This window comes from Calliphora vicina, chromosome 2, assembly GCF_958450345.1.
Source record: "Calliphora vicina chromosome 2, idCalVici1.1, whole genome shotgun sequence".
NCBI lineage: Eukaryota > Metazoa > Arthropoda > Insecta > Diptera > Calliphoridae > Calliphora > Calliphora vicina.
Genome location: NC_088781.1, coordinates 140,978,030 through 140,987,638, shown reverse-complemented (window position 1 = coordinate 140,987,638; position 9,609 = coordinate 140,978,030). Strand labels below are relative to the sequence as shown.

At 34.7% G+C, this 9,609-nt stretch overlaps 1 protein-coding gene across 1 annotated transcript; it reads right to left on the bottom strand.

Annotated features, from left to right (window-relative positions):
* Positions 1-3,698: 3,698 nt before the first annotated feature.
* On the bottom strand, positions 3,699-9,346 carry LOC135950909 (uncharacterized). The gene is made up of 3 exons (XM_065500433.1): positions 5,638-9,346; positions 4,028-4,614; positions 3,699-3,788 (listed from the first exon to the last, which is right to left on the bottom strand). Exons 1-3 carry the CDS (start codon positions 9,344-9,346, stop codon positions 3,699-3,701), a joined length of 4,386 nt encoding a protein of 1,461 aa, XP_065356505.1.
* Positions 9,347-9,609: the final 263 nt, after the last annotated feature.

The window sequence follows — 9,609 nt, the reverse complement described above, 5'->3', positions numbered from 1 at the left end:
CAAAAAGCATTTGTGTAATATATTTAGTTGATTCACAAGGTATCTTATCATGTCATTTTGTTTGAATGTTATTATTGCCTTTCAACCAGCAGATACCTGCGCCTAAAAGTCGGTTATGCCGAGCCGCAGAGTATTGAAATATTAGAACGTTATGACAAAATGGCATGATAGGATACCTTGTGAATCGACCAATTGTATATGCAGTTATGTTAGTTGTTGCATAAGAAGTTGGCCTGAAAATATATTTCATCTTATTCTTAGCTGCTTTTAATAACATTTTCTCTTTAATATTTATTGTTCGCATGTTAAATGTCGCGTTCATGTTAAAATGTCGCGTTCTGTAATTTTGTGGTTTTAACTAATAAACATTACTGCATCTAATAATCATACTAAATGTTTTATTTTAATTTTCAAAGTGTGTAGCGTTCGCCATCGTAAATGCCGGAAGAAAAATTGAATTTAAAAATCAGTCTTTGGACAAAAATTTAAAGATATATAATTTTTCTATTTGGAATGATTATAAAATCCTTAAGATATTAACCGTATTATTTAGAAAATGTAGCTAAAACATATACCAGAATTAATGACTTTTGAAGACAACGAAAAATATTAATTAACAAAGTAAATCAACAAAAATTAAATATATGTAGCATACAAAGCTGGAAAAGGAAAACTGTGTGGTAAATGTTCTAAAAGCAAATATGTACCACAATTCGTTTATGACTCACTCAACCAGCCACACTTAAACACTCTCACACCAATAAGTATTCTGACACTTAACTAATTTATACAGACAGGCACATACTTTTAGAAGAGCAGTGTTAGAAGTCCGTTAAATTTAAAGTTTTTAGAATATATAGTAATCGTCAATGATTTTGGTAAGCCGAAATTAGCTTCTAAATTTTATAGACTTGATAAAGACAAGCTGTTTATATACATATACTCAAAATGTTTCACTCTACTTTGAAACTACTTTTCAATTTAAACTCGTATATACTCTTGTCAAAAGAAGAAACAGAATACTTCCATATATTTCAAGTGTAATGAATTCATAAGTTAGTAAACGAGTAAAAGTAAATGAGTAAATTTACTTGCTTAACAAGTAAATTGTTACATCAAATACAGCATTTTACAAAACAATGTTGACAAAAGTAATGAGATATTTTGGAATATAATTTATAGCGGCCCAGAAAATTAAATGAATTCTTAAAAGTTTCTAAAATAAGGAAATTACCTACATGTCTGTATGATGTTTCCCTGTAACTGAAACATCACTAGGCCACAATCTAATTTGCACATTTTCGCACTTTATTTTCAATTTAGTTGTTGCCTACATACTAGCGCATGTAGTTTATTTTAACGGTACATGTTCCACATGTAATTTCTTGAATAACCATATGAGGAGCATTCAAAAATCCATTAGTATTCAATGAATTTTCTTTATACATAAAATCATGTTCACCTTAAGAATGATATATAAGCTACACAATTTAAGAAAAACTTAGGCCACTAACTCTCAAAATTATGCACTTCCATCGATTTAAACCTTTTTATACAAATAAAAATACAATTTAAAAAAATCAAAAATTAGTCACAGATAATTAATAAGAGGTTCTAGAGGAAAAAAAAAGAAAATAATCTGTGATCACTCTCATTTCCCAAAAAATATCAATTTTCATATGAAAATCTAAAACCACTCATAGATCTTTAAAAAGAGATATTACAGGAAAAAGGACAATAATCTGTGATCACTCATATTTCCCATCAAATATAAATTTTTATACGAAAAATCAAAAACCACTAATAGATCGTTAATAAGAGGTCCTAGAGGAAAAAGAACAATAATCTGTGATCACTCTTATTTCCCACCAAATATCGATTCTTATATGAAAAATCTAAAATCACTCATATATCGTTAATAAGAGGTCCTAAATGAAAAAGGGCAATAATCTGTTATCACTCTTATTTCCCATCAAATATCGGTTTTTATGTGAAAAATCACTCATATATCGTTAATAAGACGTACTAAAGGAAAAAGGACAATAATCTGTGATCATTCATATTTCCCACCAAATATCGATTTTTATATGAAAATCTAAAATCAATCATATATCGTTAATAAGAGGTCCTAAATGAAAAAGTACAATAAACTGTGATCATTCATATTTCCCACTAAATATCGATTTTTATATGAAAAATCTAAAATCACTCATATATCGTTAGTAAGAGGTCCTAAATGAAAAAGGACAGTAATCTGTGATCATTCATATTACCCACTAAATACCGATTTTTATATGAAAAATCTAAAATCGCTCATATATCGTTAATAAGAGGTCCTAAATGAAAAAGCACAATAATCTGTGATCATTCATATTACCCACTAAATACCGATTTTGATATGAAAAATCTAAAATCATTCATATATCGTTAATAAGAGGTCCTAAATGAAAAAGGACAATAATCTGTGATCATTCATATTTCCCACTAAATATCGATTTTCATTTCACACTAAATATCGATTTTTATATGAAAAATCTAAAATCACTAATTGTAATAATGTGTGTATTATTATTAAAATCTCCTCGTAGATTTTATAGCGCAGAGGGATGCGGGGAGAATCTATGAAGGAGATATCAATTATAATTACTCATAAATTGAGTAATTACAATTATAGGGAAAATAAAAGAAAGAAAAGAGATTAATTTCTTCTTCTATTTATATTTAGTGGGATAGAGTTTGAATTCTCACCTCTGGTTTTAATCGCCAAGAATAAAATAATGATTTTCTTTTTAACCAATTTTATTATAAATTCAATGTAGGTAAGTAGATATAATGAATATAATTTCACTTTAGGTAAGTATAAGGAGTATCAATTCAATTTAGTATAGGAGTATAAATTCAATATAATGAGTACTTCAAGGTATGATAGTTCTAAGGTAAGTAAAAGTTTAGGGACAATTTCAATTCAAGAAACTTCGGTTTTTGCTAAAACCGAAGATATTTTGCTATTATTTTCAGTAGTAGCAACTTATTTCCAAATATAATGTGTTTTGTAATAGATTCTATTCCACTTAAAACTAATTTTATAAGGGTTGCTAGCGTACAATAATAATTAGAAATATATAAAATTTTTGTTTTGTTATTTTTGAATTTGCTTGTTAAAAAAAAGATTTAAATTTTTAATTAAGTGTCCAAATTGAATTTGGACATGGCGCCAGCCTCAGCTTTAGGCAACAGATGGCGTCTTATTATCTGTGGCACACAATACTTGGGCTAACGATTTGATTGCTTCTGCAAGTAGCTTGGCATCAGGGGTTGGTGGTAATGGTTGTTGATTCGGCTGTTGATGTGATGGTAGTTGCTGCTGACGTATTTGTGGTTGCTGTTGATGTTGTTGATTGGTGACAGTACTTCGGTGCTGTCTAGAGCGTTGTGGTGTTGGATGTAAAAGGGTGTGGTGATACCTATCGCACTTTTTGCAGGTATCCATTGATGTGCATGATCTCAGATCGTGACTTCTGGCCAAACAGTTTATGCAATAGTGGTTGCTCTCGACCATTTCTTCTCTCATTTCGACTGACATCTTCAAAAATTTGCGGCAAAACCTCAGAGCGTGAAAGCTTGTACAAAGCACACACTTATACACGTCCGGATCGCGGTGAATGATACGTCGAGTGTTGTTACGATTTTGGGGTTGTCTAGATTGACTCGAGCTTCTGCGTGACCTTAGGCGAGAGCTTAAGCGAGGACTCGGTCGAGTCGCGGTTAGTCTTCGGTTGGTTCTTGAGCTAGAGAAAAGAAACAGGCGTATTATATTAATATGTAGCTACTAAAATTGGAGAATATTGAAGCAAGTATGAATATGAGATACGAATAAAAATGAGTTAAAGTATTAATGAATGTCTTATGGAAACTAGAGTATGTGTGTATTGTAGGATTTGACATTTATATAACAGAGTTATAGTGGATTTAAAATTAGTTAATTAGAATTTTCATCAATCATAAAAGGAAGGTGACACAATTTTACTATTGGTCTAGTAATGATTCCTGTGGCAATGCGTACGTCAGCGGTACGCACGTTTTCATCTGAGCCGGGATAAGTCTTTACAATCCTACCTAATCGCCATTCGTAAGGTGGTTGCAAATCATCCATCACAACTACAAGATCTCCGATTTGTATATTTGGAACTGAGTTCTTCCATTTATATCGTTTGTGTAACGATTTTAAGTAGTCTTCTTTCCATCTGATCGAGAATTGATGGTGGATTACCTTGAGCTTTTCCCATCTATTTATAAGAGAAATATTCTGAATGTCTTGTTCTGGAAAAGCAATCAGAGGCGCACCTCTTAAAAAATGACCGGGAGTTAAAGCGGTTAAATCTGAAGGATCCTCTGATAATGCAGATATTGGGCGAGAGTTGAGAATACCTTCAATACGAGCTAGAATTGTGGAGAATTCTTCAAAAGTGAACCTTTGGGCTCCAGTGACTCGTTTCAGATGGAACTTAAAACTTTTAACAGCGGCTTCCCATAAGCCGCCCATGTGGGGAGCGTGTGGTGGTATAAATTTCCACTCGAAGCCATGTGTAATGTACTTTTGGGATATATCTTGGGCTGCATTTTTTACAAATATACTAAATTCGCGTTGGAGTAATCTACTTGCACCTAAAAAGTTCCTTCCATTGTCAGATACTACCCTTTGGGGGAGCCCCCGCCTCCCGATGAAGCGAGAGAATGCGGCCTGAAATGCAGCGGTCGACAAGTCTGAGCATGGTTCCAAGTGAAGTGCTTTTGTGCTAAAGCAAACGAAAACAGATACATAGCCTTTTACAAGTGCAGACTTTCGTAAGAGTGAAGTTTTGATCTCAAACGGGCCAGCGAAGTCAATACCAGTGATCTGAAATGGAGGTGACAGATTGCATCTTTCTGGGGGTAATGGAGCCATTATTTGCGAACATGGCTGCTGTTTGTGAATAATGCAAGTTTTACAGTGTCGAATTATTTTCTTCACTCGGGGTTTGAGCCTGAAAATATAAAATTCGGTCTGAACCATTCGACACATTTGACTACATTCAGCATGAGCTAGAAAATTGTGCAAGTGAGTGAGATAGAGATGGCAAAATCTGGAATTGCTTGGCAGGATTATGGGGTAACGCTCATTGTATGGTAGAGACGAACGAGCTAGTCTGCCATTGACCCGAAGGATTGAGTTTGAGTCAAGAAATGGGTTAAGTGGTTTTAAGGAACTTTTATTACTTATGGTTTGAGATCTAGACACACACTGATATTCTTCATAATAGTATGTTTTCTGAGACCGAATGAGAAGTCTAGATTTTACAAATTTTAGTTCGTCATAAGTTAGTTCATTTTGAGATATATGAGATATATTTGGCCTTATTTTCTTTATGCATTTATTAAAGAATCGAAAAACGTAACTTATCACACGTAAAGCTTTGTGGTACGAGGAAAATCTATTAAGAATATCATCTTCTTGAACTTCTGTGAGCAAAGTTTGTGTTTCATTAGTTTTTTCGACTATTTTGAGTGGGTTACGCTTTGGCCATTTTGACGAGGGTTTATGCAACCATGATGGTCCGTGCCACCAAAGGGTATTATGCGTAAGATCTTGAGGCCTACAGCCACGGGTTCCAAGATCTGCTGGATTATCGTGGGTGGACACATGACGCCATGTTGCATTTGGAACGAGACTATGAATTTGAGAAATGCGATTCGCAACATAAGTTTCCCATGTTGAAGGGGGTTTGGAGAGCCAACCTAGGACTATAGACGAATCAGTCCAGAGATATATTTCTGTATTGTTAAAATTCAATGATGACGTAACATAGCGCACTAGATTTGCCAATAAAACTGCACCGTTGAGTTCTAAACGTGGGAGACAAATAGTTTGTATTGGAGATACTTTGCTTTTCGCAGTTAATAAGTTTGAGAAGGTATTGTGTGTCTCAGTCTGACAGCGAATGTAGACGGTAGCACAATATGCGGCTTTGGAAGCATCTGAGAACCCATGTATTTGAACTGAATCTGATGGCGTGTATTGTAGCCAACGAGGAATGGAGATTGATTCTATCTTTGCAATATCTTGAACGAGGCTGTTCCAATTTTGAAGAGATTCTGGTGAAACTTCTTCATCCCAATCCAAACCTTCTAACCATAGCTGTTGCATTAGTATTTTTGCTCTGATGACTATGGGAGATAGCCATCCAGCAGGATCGAAAAGTTTGGCAACTGAGGATAAAATTTGGCGCTTAGTGATGCTTGTAGATTGATCGAATGGAGAAAAAGAATAACTGAATGTATCTGTAAGTGCGTTCCACTTTATACCAAGAGTTTTGGTTGAGCTTGATTCGTGAAAACGAAGAAAATCTAAATCATATAGATCTTCTTTTGGTAAATGAGTGAGTAATTGAGAATCATTAGCAGTGATTTTCTTTAAGGGTAATCCAGCTGATTTTAATGCGTTAATGAGTTCAGTTTGAGCCGATAGAGTCTCCTCTATAGAGAAACCTCCGGAGAGAATATCATCAACGTATGTTTCTGATCGCAAAATAGATGATGCTTTCGGATATTGGGATTCAGAATCGGATGCTAGCTGATTAAGCGTGCGAATTGCGAGATAAGGGGCGCAATTTACTCCGAAAGTAACAGTTTTTAACTGAAAATCTTTAATGGGACCGTCTTGTTGTGGTTGGAAAATAATTTTCTGAAAGGGTCTATCATCGGGATGTATTAGAATCTGGCGATACATCTTTTGTATATCACCATTGAATACGTATTTATATTTTCTCCAATTCAGAATTATAGTAATTAAAGAATTTTGTAATATGGGACCTGTGTAAAGTACATCATTGAGAGAGCACTGAGATTTTGTTTTTCTCGAGGCATTAAATACAACTCTCACTTTTGTGGTTTTGTGTTCTGGGCGAACAATCGCATGATGAGGTAGATAGAATGAGCTGTATTTACTTTGTGAAATGATTTCTTGAGATGAAGTTTCCTCCATGTGATCAAGAGTCAGATATTCGCTTAAGACCGCCTTATATTGGATTTGTAGCTCGGGATCTTTTGAAAGAGTTTTTTCCATTCTGGAATATTGGGCTAATGCTACAAACCGTGAAGAACCAAGAAAGAGCTTTTCGGGATATTCTTTCTTAAAAGGCAACCTAACTACATATCTGCCGTTTTCGTTTCGTGTTGTTGTTTCGCAATAGAGTTTCTCACAGATTTCATCTTCCTCTGAGATTGGATTAGCTGAGGGAATTTCTTCTTGCTCCCAAAACTTTTTTAGGATAGAGTTGAGTTCTGAAGTCTCAGAAGTGAAGACTGAGGTTGAAAAAGCTTGAATAGTTTCTGTTTTCATGGGACCACTAAGTACCCACCCAAAAACTGTGTTATAGGCCGAGGTTTGGCCACAAATATTTTTCTTCATGCCCTCAATATTTATAAAACGTTCATAATCATTGCCCAGAATGAGATCGATTTGGGATGATTTGTTAAAAGTTGGATCTGCTAAATCTAACTCTTTTAGTTCGGGTGATTTAGGGGCTTCAAACGTACATGATGGGAGATGTTTTGTTACTTTAGGTAACACAATTGCCTTAATGGGGATTTTCAAGTTGTATCTTTTAGCATATAATACCAACTCGCACTCTTTGCTAGCAGCTTGTTTTTGTCCGCCAATACCAACAATTTCAAAGTGCGATTTCTTAAATGGAAGTTGAAGCCGACTTCTTATCCTTTCGGTTAAAAATGTTCGTTGAGAGCCGGGATCGATTAAGGCTCTTATTGTAAAGAGCTCACCTCGGAATTCTATCTGCATTAATGCAGTACGTAAAAGAATATTTTCATTACTAGTAGAGCAATTAGCTTGAATTTGAGTAGATGTGTGAGGGAGCTCAATTTGCGTATTCTGTTGCATAATTTGAGTAGTGTTAGAGGAGGTACTTTGAGCATTGTTATTTTTATTCAACGAGCTGTCTTTTTGTTGATAACTTTCGGTTTTTGGGGTTAAATTTTGAGATCTTTTTGTCATATGTAACAAAGTGTGGTGTGTTTTCTTACAATAGAGACAAGTATGTTTGCTTTTACAATTTGCTTTTAAATGAGACGAGGCTAAGCAATTATTGCAAAACTTGTTTTTGAAGACATAATCAACTCTTTGTTGAACCGTAAAGGTTCTAAATTTGGGACAAGTTCTTAAGGAATGATTTTCATCGCAGAGCTTACAAAGAATTTCGCTAAGATGTTCTTGAGAGGTATAAGTCTGAATGTTATTTTGGGAACCATTTGTAATACTAAAGCAGTCCTTAGAAGTTCTAATACTTGTCAGACGTTCTACTGCCTCATATCTATCAATGAGAAATTGAGACATTTGAGACCACTTTGGGAGTTCACGGGGAGAACTTAACGATTGTTCCCAAAGAGAAAGAGTGAAATCTGGCAGTTTTGTTGAAATTAAGCGGATTAGAATAGGGTCCCAGCTCTCTACTGCTACACCGAGAGTTTTAAGAGTTGCGAGGGAGTCACTAACCGAAGATTGTATTCTTCTAATTGATTCGCTATCTTCATGAATAGCTGGAGGTATATTGAAGAGAATTTTAATTTGGTTGTCAACCAGAACTCGTTTATTTTCATAACGAGATTTCAGTGCATTCCAAGCGAGATCAAAATTTTCATGAGCTAATGGGTACCGTTTCACAATGTCTCCTGCTTCACCTCTTGTTTTGTTTCGGAGGTGATATAATTTTGTGACGGGAGAAAGTTTTGAGTGGTTTATGTAAACGGCAGTAAACATGTCTCTAAATGAGGGCCATTGTTCATAACTGCCTTTGAATACCTCTGTATCACATGGAGGGAGTTTGATACAATTACTGGCATTACCGGAGACAAAATTTTGTGTTAGAGCTTGTTGTGGTAGTGAGTAACGGGCTGTTGCTTCAAATCCTGGAACATTAGAAGTATCACTATGGACTGCCTTCATTAAGTCGAGGATTTGAGAAATACAAAGGTAATATGCATCTACACACGCATCGAAATTTTTTTTGGATGCATCCTTAAATTCGGGTTTGGCTACATCATCATGAGCTAACATAACTCTTTCATACGAAGAATCCACTTTAGCCCATCTCGATTCTAAATCTTTGAGCTTGACTTCTAAAACTGATTCACTCTGTTCTTCTACAGGTGTTCTATTGAATTTATTACAAAACTGAAGTAAATGGTCGCAATCAAATACAAACCTCTCTTTAGGAGAAGAATTTGCTTCGCTACGAGATTCGGATGTCGTTTTGTGAGATGTGGAAGTCATGCTACCAGATGTAGATGTCATGAATGGGAACAAATAAATGTTTATCTTAGAAATTTGTTATGGATAAAAAAGTACGCTGTTCTGTAGCTAAGGTCTTAAGGATATACAAGGGAATATAGTGAATTTTAGAGTTTAGCTATAGTACTTATTCAGAGTTAGGGGTATATAATTATAGTATTTAATTTACTTTGTTGTTTATTACCTTTATTTAGTGAGGGACTATAAGGAAATATCACTAGATACTTGTAATCTAGTTGAAATTACAGTGATACTATGAAAAGGTA

Coding starts and splice junctions, on each gene's coding strand:
- LOC135950909 (XM_065500433.1), bottom strand. CDS start 9,346: ATGACATCTACATCTGGTAGCATGACTTCCACATCTCACAAAACGACA. Junction 4,615..5,637: donor AGATCTTGGAACCCGTGGCT/GTAGGCCTCAAG, acceptor TAAAAAATGCAG/CCCAAGATATATCCCAAAAG. Junction 3,789..4,027: donor GAATCATTACTAGACCAATA/GTAAAATTGTGT, acceptor TCTTTTCTCTAG/CTCAAGAACCAACCGAAGAC.